Source organism: Notamacropus eugenii, chromosome 4, assembly GCF_028372415.1.
Source record: "Notamacropus eugenii isolate mMacEug1 chromosome 4, mMacEug1.pri_v2, whole genome shotgun sequence".
Lineage (NCBI taxonomy): Eukaryota > Metazoa > Chordata > Mammalia > Diprotodontia > Macropodidae > Notamacropus > Notamacropus eugenii.
In genome coordinates, this window is record NC_092875.1 from 163313234 (window position 1) to 163332973 (window position 19740).

Consider the following 19740-nt stretch of genomic DNA (forward strand, 5'->3'; position numbering starts at 1 on the left):
CTACCCATGTTCTGATAGAGAGCTGAGACCCAAGATACAGAATAAGATGAACACTTTCAGATATGTCCAAGGTGGAAATTTATTTTTATATTCGTTATAGGAGTTTAAATTTTTTGAGGGTCATGAGAGGGAGAATGGTGTCTAGAAATAAAGAAGAGAAAGAGAGGAGAGAAAGAGAGGAGAGAAAGAGAGGAGAGAAAGGAAAGAAGGAAGGAAAGGAAGAAAGAAGAGGGACGGAGAAAGGAAGGAGGAAAGATGGAAGAAGGGAGGGAGGGAAGGAAGGTCCCTGAAGGAAGGAATGTCACTGAAGCTTTTTTTAATAGTACACAGACATGAACAGAACCACTGACAAACTTTGAACTTTGAACAATTTTGAAAGTTACATGTTTAATTTACCATTATTGTTATTTTTTTAGAAACAGCATACATAGTAAGAGATTTAGGCTTTTATGTACAATCCTCTTTTTCACTATATATAGGATAGGATTCTTAACCTAGGGTCCATGGATTCTGGAGTGGTCTGTAGACTAATTTCAAGGAGTCTGTGAATTGAAAAAAAAAAACAAAACCAAAAACACATTTTGATAACCATGCTTCATTACAACTGGTTTCATTTCTAATCCTATATATTTTATTATAAGCACTTAAAACCATTATTCTCACATGTCCATAAGTTTCAGTAGACTGTCCATGACACAAAAGAGATTAACCCCTGATATAAGAAAACATTAATTTTATTTGTTGTTAGTTAAATTCAAGGTAAAATATATGATAATTAAAAAAAACAAAGATGGCATTGAGATTATAAATCTGAGCTACTTGGAGAACAGAAGTATTTTCAACTGAGATAGGAATGTTTGGAAGACACGACAATTTAATGAGTAAGAGGATGATGTTAATAGGATATCCATGTTAACTCATACAGGAAGCATTTTGGAGATGTAGCACCAGAGTTCAGAAGAGAGATTTCAGATGGATATATTGACTTGGGATCCAGCTATGTACAGACATGTAACCCATGAAAGTGAACAGCATTACCAAAAGATGTAAGATAAAAAGGAAGAAAGAAAGGAACCAGGACAAATCTTTGGAGGGCATCAATGTTTAGCAATTTGGAATTGGATGTCCTTGTTTGATCCTGAAAACAATCCAATAACATCGGTTATGCAGATGTAAATAACTCAATTTGTACACGGGAAAACCAAGATTCACATGAAATGAGATTTTAAACTAGAAAATGTCCATCAAGGTTAGTGAACATTAGAAACAAAATTAGAACCCAAGTCTAACTAGTCAGTCAATGAGCAATTATTAAATACTCTTGGCCAGGTACTTGTGCTACACACTAGAAACACATTTAATGCTTTTTTCCCACTATACCACATATGCCTCTCTCTTAAGTAACTCAGTTAGCAAACATAAAAGACAAAGAAGTAACTTTTAGTAGCTGGTCTCTACCCTCTCAGAAACCCTATGGATATAACCAACACGGTCAGAAACAGCTCAGTTGATATTAACTTTGTATTGTAGAACATCTAGGATGATATTTCCCCATAACAGGAATGGGGAACCTGTGGCCTTAAGGCCACATGTGGCCTTGTAGGCTCTTGGGTGCAGCCTTTTGACTGAATCCAAGTTTTATCGAACAAATATCTTTTATTAAGGGACTATAAACTCCCAAATGGGGCTGGCTAACTGTATAAGTTTCTTAACTGCTTCATTTCTGTCAAATGAATAATCTTGGTTCTCTACTACCAATGAGTCACTGCAATCTAACCTCTTTCATATTGCTTCCCCAATTCCAGTCATCTAAATATTACCATCTCAGAAGCAAACTGCATGTTTTGCTGTGTTCTTCCTGTTCTTTTGTTCATACCATTGACTATGCCCTTGGCCTCCACGTTCCTGTTGAATTCTTAATCATCCTTGAAAACAATACTTAAATGCCACAGGTCAGTAATGATAGTTTTCCTCTATGACCTTGCACAGAACTTTGTTTTCACCTCTCTTAAGTCCTTTTCATCTGTTAGTTTGGATTATTTATATTTATCATGTTCCTATACTAAGTGGTAAGCTCTATTGGGTCAGGAGGGACCCTGTCTTACCTGATTTTTTTTATCTCCCTCTCTCCATACACTATCACAGTATCACAGTACTTTATATACAACAGGCACGGAATATTTTTTTAAATTATTTTATTCTCAGTTTTCTACAATCACTTCCATATATCTTAGATTTTTACCTCTCCCTCCCCTTCTTTTTCTCCTTTCCCACTCACTCCGAGATGGCATGCAGTCTTATATAGGTTTGACACATGTTCTAATTATATTTTTACCTTAGTCATGTTGCATACAAGAATTGAAATGAATGGGAGAAACCATAAAACAAAATGAAACACAAGAGAAAATGATTTGCTTCATTCTGTGATCCAATTCCATAGTTCTTTCTCTGGATGTGTAAGGCATTTTGCCTCAAGAGTCCACTGGGAATTTTTTTAGGTCCTTGCATTGCTGTGAAAGGGTAAGTTTACCAGAAAAATTCCTTGCATACTAAGGTTGTTGCTATGTACAAAGTTGTCCTGGTTCTGCTCCTTTCACTCAGCATCAGTTCATATAACTCCTCCCAGGCCTCTCTGAAGTCTTCCTGTTCATCACTTCTCATAGCACAATAATATTTCATTACATTTATATACCACAGCTTGTTCAGCCATTCCCCAGTTGATGGGGATCATCATGATTTTCAGTTCTTGGCCACCACAAAGAGAACTGTTATAAATACTTTTGTACATGTGTACATTTGTACTTTTGGTGGAAATGACAGATACTCTACAATTGGGGACTGGCTAAACAAGTTATAGTCGATGGTTGTAATGGTTTCCTACTGTGCTGTAAGAAATGACGATATGGTTGAGTTCAGAAAAAATATGGGAAGACTTTCATCAAAATAATGAGAAATGAAATGAGTGCTACCAAGTGAATGTTGTTAGAAATTTTGTCCAAAGACCAGCTTTGAATGCCTAATTCATCTTGAGTATGATGAATATTAAAGCCAACTATAAAGGACATATGAAGGAAGATGCTACTCATCTCCAGAGAAGGAATTGATGAAAAAATTGATGATAGTATGCATAGTATAGTTTTACATATATGTGTGTATGTGTTTGTATTTGTGTTTAATTGTAGCTTTTTCTAGGGCAGGATGGGGAGGGAGGAAGAAAAAAATAAAAAGTGCACAGCAGAGAATAAAAGAAAACTAGGAAGGAAGCACAGAAGACAGGGTAACTTTGAAAGCAATGTGTAATATTTATTACATAGTTTTTTTTTTTTAACGAACATGGAAGTTCATACTTATATATTGAATCCTCTCATGTTGTGCGGTATATATGGAAATGTTTTGTCTTTTTGTATGTAAGTTCAAAATGAGTAAAAAATTTAAAAAAACCCAAAATATCAATATAAATGTAGTCTCAAAAGATTTACTGATGCCAAGTTTATGCCCTTGCTTTTGTTTCTATCGTCAACCCAATTGTTTATTCAACTACTGACTCTTTGAAGAAAAACAATAAAAATGCATCATTTGATTCTGTTAAAGCTTACTAACAAAGGCTGCACATACAAATGGTGCTGTGCATTGAACCTGGCAAAGTGATTAATTGTTTAAATTCATTCTTTATAAAACTGTTTAATCTTTTATAAAAAGAAACACTATTATCTTTTTAAAAACCATTTTTTTTTTTTTGTATTTTGAGAATACCTAACCAAACAAGATAAAACATTAGATTATGAACTAAAGCCTCAGTACAGGCATAATGTACTCATTTCCTGATCTTTGATAGGCATTAGTCTTTACTAACATAAAACAAATTAAAGTACCATAAGAGATTATGGTGGGGTGGAGCCAAGATGGTACACTAAAAGCAGGGACCAGCTTGAGCTCTTTCCCCAAACCCCTGCAAATACCTGTAAAAAAATTACTCTAAACAAATTCTAGAGCTGGAGAACCCACAAAGTGACAGAGTGAGGCAAATCTACAGTCTAGGACAGCCTGGAAGGTTGCGATGGCAAGCAAGGTAGGATCTTTTGCTGTTTTGTTTTTTTTTTAATAATAATCAAGTGCCTCTGATTGAATCTTGCCTTAATCAACCAAGAGTCTTTACTAGGAGTAAAATACAGAAACAAGAGTTTCGTTAACTAGAAACAGTATATGTATTTGTATTAATTATTTTAATGTGATCAAACAAGATCCTCCCCAGTCATTAATGGACCTGGGAAGATTTGTAGGAAGGCCCATATTTTTTGTTAATGAGGCACTGGTTCTGAAGGGTTGTGATGCTTTCCTGTATGTATATATGTATGTAAACATGTAGATATACATGAATATATTTTTGTATGTGTGTATTATACATACAAATATGTTACACATAAAAAAAGAAACCCTGATTTAACCGTATTTCCCACTTTTCACTGAAATGATTGTTCAAATAAAAGTCTACATTAAAAAAAAAAAAAAAAAGGAAAGTATACAGCCAGATCAGCCTAGACATCCTCTCCAGAAGTGGACAGAGCCTAGCCCTAACATAACGTGCAAAGTCAGGAAGTAAGTTCAAAGAATGAACAAACAAAAACCATGACTATCACAAGTTGAAATAATTAAGAAATACCACAAGGCTTCCTATCCATTTTAACATTAAACAAAACAAAACAAAACTTTAAGGGTCATATACTGACCAGTAATGCTGACGTGCAGAGATTTCACAGACTTCAATAGAAGTCACCTGTTTCTCTAGCCAATATTTTTCAAACTTCTTGAGTTATGTTTTTCTTTCTTTGTTACTAGGAATATCTGTACATTGGTATCTTTCTTCAGCATTAATCTCTTCTCTTACTACTTATTTATTGCCTAATGCCTATCTTCCATCTAATGACAAGTATTCTGCCAAAGAGAATTTATTTCTAGATCCATGAACAATGGGAGAAAAATTCAAGAGGTATTTTTTTTTGTTATGTTATGTCTTTCCTATTTTGAATGGTGTATCATCAATGTAAATAATCTCCCCTCTCTATTCCTTCTAAACCTGGGCAATTCTCAACCATTATCTTCCCAATATTTCACAGAGAATTAACCTGTATGTTGGAGGCTTTACTCTTCTTAATAACCCACATTTTTAAAGCAGTTTAAGGTTTAGAAAGCAATTTCAATCAATGAGCCCCTACTACGTGCTAGGCACTGGGGTTTCAAATACACACAATGAAATAATTCCCTGTGGTTTTATATCACAACGAGACTGTGAGAAAGGTAGGGCAGGTATTATCCCAATTACTCTTTTCACTGTCTAATTACTATTTCTCATTCTCATTCCATGACTGACCTATCTTCCTTTTTCAGTCATACATAGTTTCAAAAATGTCCTTAATGCTACTTCTTGCATATATCTTTATAGAAGTTGTATGGTTTCATCAATAAGAATGTCAGAATGGGCAAATGCTTTAATTATTATTGATGATGATAACAAATTTAAAATCTGATTTATCAGCTGTGCTATGGGAGAAGGACAATGGCAAAACAGGGAAAAGCTTTCTGCAGAAGGTTGGATCTGAGCTGAGACTTGAAGGAGGCAGAAGTGAGAGGAGGGAGAACATTCCAGACATAGAGGATAGCTAGTACAAAGGCACAGAATGGGATTTTAAGGGTCATGTATCTATAATGGCTACTGTAAAGTGCATGGAAGAGAGTGTTATTCAGTCATTTTTTTTAGTGTTGTCTGATTCTTCATGACCCCATTTAGTGTTTTCTTGACAAAGATATTGGAGTGGTTTGCCATTTCCATCTCCACCTCATTTTATTGATAAGCAAAGTGAGGTAAGAGTCACAAAGCTAGTGTCTTGAGTTCAGACATGAATTCAAGATGAATCTTCCTGATCTCTAGGCCTGGCACTCTATCCACTTCGCTATCTAACTACCCAATATGTAAGATAACTAAAAAGGTAAGAAGGTGCTAAATTGTGAAAAGCCTTTAATTCCACACAGAGAAATTTATATTTGATGCTAGAGATAAAAGGAAGTTGAGTTTACTCAATATGTGTGTCGGGCGGCATTATATGCTCAGATCCATGTTTTAGGAAAATCACTTTGGTGACAGTATGAAAGACGGTTTGGAGTGGGGAAAAATTTGAAGCAGGGAAACCAATTAGAGAACTACCGCAATAGTCCAGGAGAAATATGATGTTGACCTAAACTATATTGATTGTTATATAAGTGGAAAGAAGTGGACATGTACTAGAGGCATTATGGAGAAAGAAACTAAAAGACTTGGTAAGTGATTGGATAGGTAAGTGAGTGACAGTGAGGAACTGACAATAATTGTGAACGTGAGTGACTGGAAGTATGGTGTCACCCTCAACTGTAATAGAGAAGTTTGGACATACTGAGTTTGAGATGCCTATAAGACATTTACTTTGAAATGTCCATCAGATAGTGATATGAAATTAAAACTCAGGAGAAGAGAGCATAATACTGGATGTACAGGTCTTTGACTCTTCTGCATAGAGATGAAAATTAAACCAATTAAATCAAGAGTATAAAGACAAAAGAAGGCCCAGGAAAGAAGTTTGAGGCCATATTCACATTTAGTAGACATGGCAGATGGCGATCCAGCAAAACAGACTGATAAGGAGTAATAAGACAGGTGGGAAGAGAACCAAGAGAAAGCAGGTTCACAAAAATCCAGAGAGAAATTATCTAGTGGGAGAGTGGGGTCAAGTGTTACACCTGCAGAGAGGACAAGAAGGAAGGGGATTGAGAAAAGCCATTAGAAGAAGCAACTAAAGAGATACAAGTTGTTTCAATGAGTGATAAAGGGGAAAGCTAGAATGTAGAGGGATTAGAAGAGGGTGAAAGAAGGAAAGGCACCAAGTGGAGGTAGCTTTTTCAAGATTAGCTGAGGAAAAATATAAGGCAATAGCTAACTGAGATTTTTATTTGCAGGGTGTCAGGTGAAATGAGGTGCTTTAAAGAGGATATGGCTTTTAAAACCTTACCAGTAAATAGTTGCTGAAATTTATAGTTGCATAAGGGATGACTACTGGATTAGCATATCATTGCCAATTCTTCTACTTCAGGAGCTAAATATTGGTCTGGTTGCCATATATTGCGATTATCTCTCTTGCTGCCCTCACCAACTTACACTACCTCATATTCAATTTCATATAAGAAATAAATAGTGGCCTTTGATTATATTTTATTTTTGCTTTGTAAAAGATCAAAATTAGTAAATAAAACTGTGAGATAATAAGGAACTTTCTGAATGCTTCCCTTCCTTAGTCTTTAATAAAAGCATATGTTTATTTTTCATAACAACTTTTGTGGTGGTAAAGTGTTTCACCTCCCTTAATCAAGAAATATGTAGAGTTACACGGGTAGTGAGCCAGCATAATGGAAATAGCTGATCATAAATCTACATAGATCTGCAAATTTTACTAGTTGCTACTGCATTATTTTATGATCCCAGAATCATGTGACTTCTTTACAACAAATTTCTTGGTTCTGGTTTTACTGCCATTGTGATTGATAATCTCCCCTTCCATCTCTAAAATTCTGTACTATCACTATGTAAAACTAGTCTATGTCTCTTTTCTATTATAATACACAACTGCTGTTGTTTTTTATTAGCTGATATGAAATACTCATTCCTCTTTTTTCCACAAATCCAAGCCTTTCATCATTTTCTTTTAGTTAAAGATCAGAACTCAATTCACCTATTTTCAATTTGGAGGTGAAGGAAATAAAAAGGGAAAGACTGGAAAAGGTTGTTGTAGGGGATGAAATAAAAGGTAAAATGAAAGCTTGGATAGGAAAATAAAATAATTCAAAGAGAAACAACTATAATATTATGTACAGTAATCAGGAAAATAAGACGAAGGAAGGTTACTGGAAAGCAGTTTTCTATCATTTTGATTAGGCTAGCAATGAAATGTCAACATCATTATCAATCATTTAAGTGATTACTATGTGCCCGGTGCCATGTTAAGCTCTGGGAACACAAAAAAAGGCAAAACCATGGCCCTTGCACTCAGGGAGCTCACATTCTAATAATGGCAGCCACAACATGCAAAACAGGTAAATAATAACATTCATACAGCATAAAAGGGAGGTAATCTCAGGGAAGGCATCAATTTGGGGTTGGTAGGAGACTCTGAAAGGCTCCTTTCACAAGACAGATTTGAAATGAATTTTGAAGAAAACTGGAGTAGCTAATAGATGCCAAGGAGGCAGATCACTCCAGGTGTGAGGACAGTCAAGGAAAAGTGTCACTGGATAGTATATGGAAGTGTAAGTGTAAAGAAGTAAAGTGTAAGAAGCCTGGAAAGGCAAGGAGGGGTCAGATTATGAAGGGCTTTAAAAGAAAATTAGAAGATTTTATATTTGGTCCTGGAGGTAGTAGGGAGCTACTGAAGTTAATGGAGTAGGATAGTCAGACCTGTGGCTTTATGAAGATAACTAGCAGCTGAGTAGAGGATAGACTGGCATGGGAGAGACTTGAAGTAGGGAGAACAATTGACATGAAGTTAGGGAGCTATTGTTTCCCTGCAATGTCCCTACTCTTAGTGGCAATTTCCTACAGTCAAAAGTTTACTATCAGATTTATGAAATAACAGATTGTTGGGACGGGAACATCTGAGGTTAAGTCTAAAATTAAGCTATCAGGTTTAGGACTTTAGACTTAACAACAATAAATTAGGGTTTTTTTTTTAAATTTCTAGTAATAGTGTGGAGACCATCGGGTTAATAAGACTTGTGAGGTTAGCATACATAGTTAATCATTATTTTGTCTCAGTTGGTTAAAAGAAAAATGGTTTGTGGCCTATGTTGTAAATGCTTTAAAAGATCTGAATGTAACATGTAAATACTGGGTTCTAATGTGGATTTCTTAAATATGACAATTGGCCAAAGTCCCAATTTTGATTTTGTAGAGTGATAAAGGTACAAAGCTTAAGAATGGTCATCTAAAATGGTATTAAGGTCAGTTTTGTAGAAGAGTGGACATCCGGATTTCTACAAGAAGATAAAGAACGTGCAGAGATGCTGTGCTGAAGATGGACTGAAGGAGCATCTATCAGAAAACTGCATCAGATGATGACCCTTCCCAGATGAGATGGAACCCCTGAATGGATAATTCACTGATCTACCTTTGTATCTTAAATCTCTGTATCTGTACTTATAACATGGGATAGTCCCCTTGTAATTTGTTAATGTATTGATTAACTTTGCTCTCTACCTATATTCATATAAATGGGGATAGATGAAGGGAAGAGTAGTGGTGTGGAAAGTCTTCAGAAAATTTCTCTTCCATAAGGCCTTTCTCCTTGGATACCTGAGTTTCACGTATCCAGGGCTTGTGGATGGTCAGTTGGTCCCCCTCCCCCCCCCCCACTCCCCCTTATCAGCTACCAGCTTTCTTTGTCAAAGTGCTGTGGGCTGTAGCTGAAACTTGGAAGTTACTCAAATCTCCCCATTGTTTGTTGTACTGTTGCCACATCAGCACTACCAGTTCTTGCTTCTCCCCTTCCCCTCTTTTCTAAAGCCACAACAGCAGTTAAGTTAGATATTAGATGAGGTAATTGTATTGGGATAGGTGAAGATTTCCTGGGGTTTGCCTAGTTTTTCCGCACTTAGATTGTGAGCCTGCCTCCCAGCCAATGGAGAGGTGGGATAGTGGGGAGATGGGATTCTCTGCGTTAGGGTATAAAAATTGTGCTTCAATTTCTGTATCTTCTCCTTCCTTAATGAGACCAACCCTAATAGTGCACCTTTGGTCTGACTACCTGTGTACAGGAGCATTCCTTTACTGTGGAACCCCCGGAAATCTGCCTTTTAGTTCATGTCCTGCCCCAAGTTTATTTGTATTCTGAGCCTGAAGCCCAGGGACACTTCAGCCTACGAGGATGTGTTCCCAGGGCTGCTCCTATCCTGATTCCCATTCTAGCAGGATGGGGTATAGCTGGTTCAGCAGCCATGAGCACAGCTGCCCTAGTCCTGAGCAACAGCCATTTCGGCCTGCATAGACCAAGATTAAACTATTTGCTCTGCGCATGGCTTATACCCCCCCTTTGGCCTTTGACGAGTCCCCCATTTCAGTTAGTTACATGAAAAGGGGGGAGTGAAGTGGACGTTATTTCCCCCTGGAGCCCCTGGGTTGATAAATGTCCGTTGAGTTTCTAGGCAGGGTTGGGCCCCCTTGCCTAGCAGGCACTTTCTATTGTGCCCCCCCTTACCTAGTAGCCACTTTCTGTTGTGCCCCCTTGCCTAGCAGCAACTTGGGCCCCTGTCAAAACTGTTCTGTGAGATACGTTTGCTGTCAAGGCTGTACTGGGAAGTGCCGAAATGCTTAAAAGGCACATACGCACCTTACTTCGGGGCTGCCTCCTCTGGGTTTTTCCATGAGACAGCCGCCGGCCCTGCTAATAAAGATGCTCTCAAAATTCCCAATTGATTCTTGCCTGTGCTTTTTCTCGGTCTGTCCATTTCAAGTCCTAGCTATAGAGAAACTCACATTTACAAAATATATAAATTCACCCTGAGATTTCTTTAAATATTAAGCTTCCTAAAACACCTTACATTTGTACTAATTTTCTAACAACAACTAAGGTAGAAAGTTGTATTATCTCCATTTTACAGATAAAACAAAAACCAGAGGCCAGGATGTCAGTAAAGATTACACCCCAGAGAGTAAATGACAAGAATGGGCGGAAGTTGTAGACAATGATTTTGGCTGGGTAGAAAGCGAAACTTGACAAGTGTATTGTTCAAAAGAGGAATGGACAGCCTCAGAAGAGTTGAGTTCCCTGATGCTGGAGGTCCTCAAATGGAGAGTGGATGAAAGGATGCTGTAGTCAGAATTCTCAGATGGTGTAAGGATTGGACTAAGCTGACCTCAGATGTGCCTTCAATTTCTGCAGCTCCAAGACCAGAGCTTTTGTGCTTTTTTTAAAAAAATGTTTTTAATGTCATTTCCTAATGGTTTTCCCTCTCCTAAAAGAACCTTCTCTTCAAACAAGTACAGCCAAGCAAAATAAATACATTGGCTGTGTCTATAAAGATATGCCTTATTTCCCAGATGTTGTCCATTACCTTTATACTGAGACTAGAGGCATGCTTCATCACCGACTCCTCTGGGGTCACTATTACTAGTCAATGATCTGATCTTTTCCATCGGAGGCAGCTAGGAACAGCCGGCTGGGGCTGGAATCAGGGAAAACTGAGTTTAAAGCCAGCCTCGGTCACTCCCCGAGTCAAGTCTCTGTCCCTCAGTTTCCTCGACTGTAAAATGGGGATAACAGCACCTACCTACCAGGGTCTCCTGTGCCATCAAGTGAGACTTCTACAAAGTATTCTGCGCAGTGATGCACACAGCAGGTGCTTAATAAAGCTTCTCCCCATCCAGTCACCGTGCCTCCCTTACTCACAACTTACCAACAGTTTATTTCGTGAAAAGTTGGATAAAGCAAATAACCATTTGTAAAACCCATGTACTTCCATTTCCTTCTTCCCACCCACCAAAGCTAGCCCCGGTGCCCACAAGTAACTGCGGAGCTGGAGAACAAAGCAGCCGGGCAATCCACAGACTAGGTAGATCACACCTGGGACGCGGCGGCCGGCCTGGGGCTGGTGGGGAAGCCCCACGGCCTGCGGACACCTGGGTAAACTCCGCATTCCTCCCCCCCTCCCGAGAACGCCGGAGCTCCGATTGTCCGCAGGCAGACGGTCGCCCCTCCCCCCCCGCCCCCGGGGCTGAGGGCCACCCTCGCCCTACGCCCTCTGCGGCTGCTGCCCAACCCCCCCCAGGCCATTTACAGCTCCGAGAGGTGAGGTGGCACTGCTTTCCCCCAGGCGTCCCGCCCCCGTCCCACCCCCTGGTAAACTTTGGGGTTAACGGTCCTGCAGCGCGCAAAGCTCCCTGGTCCGGGGACCACGCGACACTCCCCTCCCCTCCCTGAAGTGAGCCGGAAGCCCATCGGCACCCCACGGGGCTTCGCCCACCAGGTACCTCGAGGGCTTCAGATTCAAAGCGAGAGGCGCACGGCCCCCTCCCTAGGCCCGTGCTCGGCTCGCGCCAACTCCCCCCGCGCGTACGCGCGCACGCACACACGCGCACCGCAGCGAGGCGTTGTGCGAGAGGGGGCGCGCGCGTGATCGACTCTCCCCGTTTGCCCCCTCACCTCTTCCCACCCAATCGCATCGACTCCCCCTCTCTCTCCCCGCAGGGGGGAGGGTTAGGGGGGATGGGCAGGGATTCCTCCGGGCGAGCCCCTTCTCGGTTGCCGCTCCCTCCCCAGTACCCTCCGGAGCCGCTCCTCAGCCCGACCGCCCCCCGCTTCAGCCTCTCCTCTCGCGACCCTTCGGGTTCAGCCGGGTCGACAGCACGCGACGTCACGAGGGCGGGGCCTGGCTGCGCCCCGTCCCTTTTTTCTTTGCCCGGCCCCCTCGGGGGGCGGGCAGGCCCCCAGTCGGGGGCGGGGGGGTGCGGCGGGACTTCTCCTTGTTTCTCCCGCTGGGCTGGTCTGACGCCGCGGGGGCGGCTCGGGGTCCAGTCCTGGGCTTGCGGCTGGGTCTCTGCTAAGTGGGGGGCACTGCGGGGTGAGGGAATCTGGGAGGAGGGGCACCGAAAGAGGGCACCATGAGCCGCCGCGGCGGCCGCTTCTGCCTCACGGCCCCCGGAGTGGCGGAGGGGCTGGCGGGCTGAGAGGCCGGGGTTTCTCGGGGGTGGGGCGGGCTGGGGTGGGGGGGCCACGGCGGCGGCATGTGGAGCTCCGCCGGGAGCATGCTCCAGTTGCTCCCCAAGCTCCTCAAGTACGCGGCTTTGCAGAGCTGGAGGCAGGAGCTGCCGACCCGCTGGGGCCCGCCGAGGGCGGGAGGAGGCGGAGACCCTGCGGACCGGCTTCCTCGGGGAGGCGGCGGCGACAGCGCCGGGGCGGCGGGCGCACTGCTCAGCCCCTACCAGGAGCGCAACAGTTTGCAGTCGGACTTGGAGCTGCCCGCCCCGGGAGGCTCCTATCCGGGAAACGGTACCAGCAGCTGCGGCGGCCCGGCCGCGGCCGAGGTGAGGACCTGGCGCTCCTGCTGCCTCCTGGGCACCTGTTGGTGCAAGAGCTTCCTGCTGGTCTGCGCCCTGGCCGCCCTGTGCTTCTCCTCTCTGGCCCTGGTCCGCCACTACCTGCAGCATCTCCTGCTGTGGGTCGAGAGCCTGGACAGCCTGCTGGGCGTGCTGCTCTTCGTCGTGGGCTTCATCGTGGTCTCCTTCCCCTGCGGCTGGGGCTACATCGTGCTCAACGTGGCCGCTGGCTATCTGTACGGCTTCGTGCTGGGCATGGGGCTCATGGTGGTGGGGGTCCTCATCGGCACCTTCATCGCGCACGTGGTCTGCAAGAAGCTGCTGGCCCACTGGGTGGCCTCCAAGATCGAGGGCAGCGAGAAGCTGAGCGCCGTCATCCGAGTCGTGGAAGGGGGCAGCGGCCTCAAAGTGGTGGCCCTGGCCCGGCTGACCCCGATCCCTTTTGGGCTTCAGAATGCAGTGTTTTCGGTAAGTTGTCAACCCCACCCCTCGCCCAGCGCAGAGTCGGAGTCACTTCACTTAGTTATTATAGGTCCCGAGGGAGCTTTCTTTTGAGTGTTTACTGAGACCCCAAGAGAGGATTCGAAATAACTGTGTGTGACACGATGGAATCGCCTCCTGGAAGGCGAATATGCAGGTTGGGCCAAAAGTACGAATGCCTACCAAACGCACCAGGACTTTTGGGACACCCTGGGTATGGAAGTGACAGACTAGGAGCATCGCTGGGGGCAAGTCTTGCTTGCTTAGCACAGCGCCTGACAGTAAGTGCTTAAGGAAGGCTTGGTGACTGTTTGGGACGTGGAGTTGGGAAGGTGAGAAGTTGAGAAAATATTCTTTGGCCACTTACTAGCTTAAATGACCTTGGGCAAGTCATCAGGCTCCACAAGCCTGAATCTCTTCACCGGTAAGGTAAGGATACTACTATTTTGGAGTCAGCAAGCCCTTCTATAAATGCTTACTATGTCAGGCTCTGGGGATACAGACGGAGGTAAAAACACCGTTCTTGAGAAACTCACATTCTGATGAGGTGACAACATGCATTTGTGCTGTAATTACGAGGTACATACAAGATACAGGATAGATTAGAGGTACTGGCAATTATTGCTTCATGAAGCTGTGAGGGTCCAGTGGATAACCATGTGAAGTGCTTTGTAACAAGTCAGCACCTTACCCCCTCCCCAGAAGAAAAATAGTTGTGTCAGATAGATCTTGGATATCTGATCCTGTAAATACTGAGAAGAGCAAAATACAAATGTCTTTTGAGTAATATTTTTCCTGGATTTATTTGGTAAACATCATTTAATGATTGGAAGTAATTCAGGGCTTAGAAATTTTAAAAGTTCATATGTATATGTATACACACATATGTGATGCCATCTTTTTTTACATTCCTATTTATGTCTTTTACCTACATTTTGACATTTGTCATTTTAAAAGTTCTGAAGGGAAGTGTTTAAAACAAAATTTTAGGTATTTAGGACTGGACCTGTAAATTCATCAGTGTCTGGGGAGTTTTTGGTGAGTACTTTTTCTGCCCTTTTTAGTATTAGACAGCTTTTCTGAGGAAAAGTGACTTGCCTGTGTTCAGCATCCAGTGTGCCAGAAGCAAGCTCTCTGTCCATTTCTGAGAAAGCACATTGATTTAGTTTCCAGAAGCTGAATGCTTGTTGAGTAACATTTTAGTTTCTTAAAAGTAAACTTGTTTAAATTCATAATATTTCAAATACTGTTTTCTCTTGTTTAGTAAATATTTTTAAAAGTTCTAAAACTTGGGAACATCTAACAAAAAACCCTCAAGTGCTGTAAGACTTTTGTTTGCCTAATAGATGTGTCCTGCAAATACCAGATAGGAGTACATTCTTATGGGAGGTCGGTTCTCTCCTCCATTTTTTAACCTAAAATCTGATTTTTTACTTATCCTGTTTGTTTTTATAGCTAATGCTTTTATCCATGCAGGTATGATGAGTACAGATAAAGCAGGTGCAAAGAGTACTGGATTAGAAGGCAAACATAAATTCCAGTCATGGTTTTGTGACTTTTTTTTTTTTTCAGAACCCTATGTGCTCAGTCTCCTGCTTTGTAAATTGAGTGGGCCTGAATTAAATCTCTGGGGTATCTTTCAGGATTTCAAAATATGTAGTGTATGTAAAATATATTGATTTTACATGTTAAGAATGATTATGTAATTGAAGTAGACATTTGAAGTCATAAAGTTCAAAATTTTAAAAACATCATACAGTAATTCTAGTCTAATTGACTTACTCTGAAAGGAGGAATACTGTAAACTACCTTGAAAACTATCTTGTTGGTTTTATTTGAAGAAAAGAAAAGATTCTTCTTCTTTTTTTTTTTTTATTTAACTTTTAACATTTATTTTCACAAAATTTTGGGTTACAAATTTTTTCCCCTTTTATCCCCTCCCCCCCCCCAAACCCAAGCATTCTTATTGCCCCTGTGACCAATCTGCTCTCTCCTCTATCCTCCCTCCCTGCCCTTGTCTCCGTCTTCTCTTTTGTCCTGTAGGGCCCGATAGCTTTCTTGACCCCTTAACCTGTATTTCTTATTTCCCAGTGGTAAGAACATTACATTTGATCCTAATACTTTGAGTTCCAACTTCTTTAGCTCCCTCCCTCTCCACCCCTTCCCTTTGGAAGACAAGCAATTCAATATAGGCCAAATCTGTGTAGTTTTGCAAATGATTTCCATACTAGTTGTGTTGTATAGGACTAACTATATTTCCCTCCATCCTGTCCTGTCCCCCATTACTTATATTCTCTTATGATCCTTTCCCTCCCCATGAGTGTCGACCTCGGATTGCATTCTCCTCCCCATGCCCTCCCCTCCATCCTCCCCCCCACCCTGCTTGTGCCCCTGTCCCCCACTCTCCTGTATTATGAGATAGGTTTTCCTATCAAAATGAGTGTGCATTTTATTCTTTCCTTTAGTGGAATGTGATGAGATAGACCTCATGTTTTTCTCTTGCCTCCCCTCTTTATCTCTCCACTAATAAGTCTTTTGCTTGCCTCTTTTGTGAGAGATAATTTGCCCCATTCAACTTCTCCCTTTCTCCTCCCAATATTTCTCTCTCACTGCTTGATTTCATTTTTTTTTTTAAGATATGATCCCATCCTCTTCAATTCACTCTGTGCACTCTGTCTCTATGTATGTGTGCGTGTGTGCATGTGTGTGTGTGTGTACTCCCACCCAGTGCCCAGATACTGAAATGTTTCAAGAGTTACAAATATTGTCTTTCCATGTAGGAATGTAAACAGTTCAACTTTAGTAAGTCCCTTATGACTTCTCTTTGCTGTTCACCTTTTCATGGTTCTCTTCATTCTTGTGTTAGAAAGTCAAATTTTCTTTCCAGCTCTGGTCTTTTCATCAAGAAAATTTGAAAATCCTCTATTTCATTGAAAGACCATTTTTTCTCCTGAAGTATTATACTCAGTTTTGCTGGGTAGGTGATTCTTGGTTTTAGTCCTAGTTCCTTTGACTTCTGGAATATCCTATTCCATTCCCTTCGATCCCTTAATGTAGAGGGTGCTAGATCTTGTGTTATCCTGATTGTATTTCCACAATACTTGAATTGTTTCTTTCTAGCTCCTTGCAATATTTTCTCTTTCACCTGGGAATTCTGGAATTTGGCCACAATGCTCCTAGGAGTTTCTCTTTTTGGATCTCTTTCATGCGGTGTTCTGCGGATTCCTTGAATATTTATTTTGCCCTCTGGTTCTAGAATCTCAGGGCAGTTTTCCTTGATAATGTCATGGAAGATGATGTCTAGGCTCTTCTTTTGATCATGGTTTTCAGGTAGTCCCAGAATTTTTACATTGTCTCTCCTGATTCTATTTTCCAGGTCAGTTGTTTTTCCAATAAGATATTTCACATTATCTTCCATTTTTCGAATCTTCTCGCTATGTTCTGTGATATCTGTCTTTCTCATAAAGTCCTTAGCGTCCATCTGTGCCATTCCAGTTTTGAAAGAACTATTTTCTTCAGTGAGCTTTTGAATCTCCTTTTCCATTTGGCTAATTCTGTTTTTGAAAACATTCTTCTCCTCATTGGCCTTTTGAACCTCTTTTGCCAATTGAGTTAGGCTAGTTTTCAAGGTGTTAATTTCTTCAACATTTTTTTGGTTCTCCTTTAGCAGGGAGCTGATCTGCTTTTCATGCTTCTCTTTCATCCCTCTCATTTCTCTTCCCAGTTTTTCCTCCATCTCTCTAACTTGATTTTCAAAATTCTTTTTGAGCTCTTCCATGGCCTGAGCCCATTGGGTGGTCTGGGACACAGAAGCCTTGATTTCTGTGTCTTTGCCTGATGGTAAGCATTGTTCTTCCTCGTCAGAAAGGAAGGGAGGAGGTGTCTTTTCTCCGAGAAAGTACCCTTCAATAGTTTTATTTCTTTTCCCTTTTCTGGGCATTCTCCCCAGCCAGTGGCTTGATCTCTGAATATTCTCCTCACACCCACCTCGCCTCCTGGTCCTCCCAGCCAGTGTTTGGGGACTGAGATTCAAATGCTGCTTCCCGCCTTAGGGCTTTTGGCGGGGGCAGGGCTGCTATTCAGTGTGAGAATTAAGTTCAGGTGGTGAGGTTAGGGCAGGGCCGCCTCTCAGGCTCAGTTCCCTCAGGGGGTTTATGTACAGACCTTCCACAATGGATCCAGGCTCCCGCCCGTTTGGGGAGCCCCTGTCTGCAGCCGCCTCTCAGCTTCTATCTCCTGGTGGGGCCCGAGCCATGGGGGCACCCCACTCCCCTCTCGACCCGCCAAAGAGACTCTCTCACCGACCCCCGTCACCTGTGGGTGGAGGGGCTTGTGCCGCCACTGGAGATCCCGTCTCTGAAGCCTGCTCGGATCTGTACCTCTCGGAGCCGGAGCCGTGGCCGCCGCAGGTCTGGGCTGGGCTCCGCGTCTGCAGCGCGACGGACCTTTTGCGGGAGGTTTGCAGGTCCCTCTGTGGGTGGAGGGACCCGCGTGGCCGCTGGAGATCCCGTCCCCGTAGCCCTCTCGGATCTTTTCCTCATGGTGTCGCGGCCGCTGTAGGGCTGCCCTCTGCTCCCAGTCCCGGCGCCCAGTCCGCAGTGCGAAGGACTCCCAGCGAGAGGTTTGCAGGTCTCTCCTGAACAGAAATCTCCCTCGCTCCAATATTCCGTGGCCTCTGGGTGCAGAATTCACCGTGGGTTGGTCCCCTCTAGCCGTTCTGTGGGTTGTGGGTTCGGAGCTATGTGTGTGTGCGTCTTTCTACTCCGCCATCTTGGCCGAAAAGATTCTTCTTGCTACTCCTCCTTTCCCCATGAGATCCTATGTGCATATGTACATATACACACATAGGTGTATGTGTGTATATGTACATATATATATATATATAAATTTCTTTTTAATTTATTTGCATATCCTGGCATTGTTTTGAGTTAGTATCTTGAATGATATGACAGGCTTGGGAGAAGCAGTAGGTAAAAGGCCTTTAGTGAAATCTAGAGATAGGAAATAGATCGGTGATTTTATTTGTGTAGGGAACTCCTGGGTGAGAAAATTCTCTTACCAAGACTGATTGGCACTCTTTCTACAACTTAGAGTCTTAGAGAGTTATCTTACAGCACAGAGAAGCTAAGTCACAGAACCAGTATGTTTGAGGCAGGACTAGCCAAGTCTTGGGTTCAAGGCAGGCCCCCAATCCACTTTTGCCATATTACTCCTGGATAGTAGAGAGAAAAGCTCGATAATTGTTGTACCTTAAAGTAGTCTTCCCCAACTGTATTTCTCTTCTTCCCATTTGATTCCTGCATTTAGAAATGTAAAAGGTAATCTTTGACAGATGGTTGAAAAACTTATCAACTCTGTACTTGGCTTGGCTGGTCTTTAGACAATAAAAATAGAAACAATCACCAACTAGGTCTACTTAAAGCTTTGTAGAATTTTTCATAGCTTACTTTCCCCTTTCATTACCTGGGAACAACCAGATCCTTGGCTACTTGTAGGACACAATGAGACTTAGGAAGAGAGGATGAGAATAAGCATTTATATAGTGCCTGCTATGTACCTGGTACTGTGGTAAGCACTTGACAGATATCTCATTTGATCTTCACTGCAACCCTGTGAGGTAGGTGCTGTTATCACCCCTATTTTATACTTGAAGAGACTTGGGTAGACAGTGTAAGTGACTTGTGTAGGGTTATACAGCTAATGAATTGTCTGAGTCATATTCAACTCTGATCTTCCCAACTCCAGACCTAATGCTCAATCCGCAGGGCAATCTAGAACATTTGTGTAGGTCTTTCCACTTAATGTATAGACAGGGGTAGTCATTAGTGGTGGTCATAATCATTTTTTCCTTGCCTTTCTTCCTGTTTTAAAACAGGATAAATAATTACTTATCTAAAATAGTTGAAGCATCATTTGGTGGATTTAATAGCCTCAAGAGTGCCTTTCTAGATCCATGTGTATCTATGATTCTCTAAAAGTCAAAGATAGTGATTTTTAAAGTATCTACTGTAGATATTATTTTCAGGCTCTTAGGAATTAAACAAAATAGATAGTGAAGGAATTCTTAGGAATTAAACAAAATAGATAGTGAAGCACTTTCCTTACTTTTACTGCCAAGATTTTTTGTTTTTAGGAGCAAGCCTTTTTTAAAT

At 42.1% G+C, this 19740-nt stretch overlaps 2 protein-coding genes across 3 annotated transcripts in view; one reads left to right on the forward strand and one right to left on the reverse strand.

Annotated features, from left to right (window-relative positions):
- Positions 1-354: 354 nt before the first annotated feature.
- Positions 355-12798, reverse strand: LOC140502370 (uncharacterized). The gene is made up of 4 exons (XM_072606583.1): positions 12771-12798; positions 12216-12735; positions 11128-11238; positions 355-542 (listed from the first exon to the last, which is right to left on the reverse strand). Exons 1-3 carry the CDS (start codon positions 12796-12798, stop codon positions 11184-11186), a joined length of 603 nt encoding a protein of 200 aa, XP_072462684.1. The 3' UTR covers positions 355-542; positions 11128-11183.
- TMEM64 (transmembrane protein 64) overlaps positions 12765-19740 on the forward strand; it is a 42823-nt gene continuing 35847 nt past the window's right edge. Inside the window, exon 1 of one of the 2 annotated variants that reach the window (XM_072603609.1) lies at positions 12765-13576. In XM_072603609.1, coding sequence (XP_072459710.1) covers positions 12797-13576 — 780 coding nt within the window. In that variant the 5' untranslated portion in view covers positions 12765-12796. The remainder of the gene's footprint in view (positions 13577-19740) is intronic. The other variant, XM_072603608.1, reaches the window with a different exon arrangement.

Coding starts and splice junctions, on each gene's coding strand:
- LOC140502370 (XM_072606583.1), bottom strand. CDS start 12,798: ATGCCGCCGCCGTGGCCCCCCCACCCCA. Junction 12,736..12,770: donor GCCGTGGCCCCCCCACCCCA/GCCCGCCCCACC, acceptor CCGGCCTCTCAG/CCCGCCAGCCCCTCCGCCAC. Junction 11,239..12,215: donor ATGCGATTGGGTGGGAAGAG/GTGAGGGGGCAA, acceptor CCCTGATTCCAG/CCCCAGCCGGCTGTTCCTAG.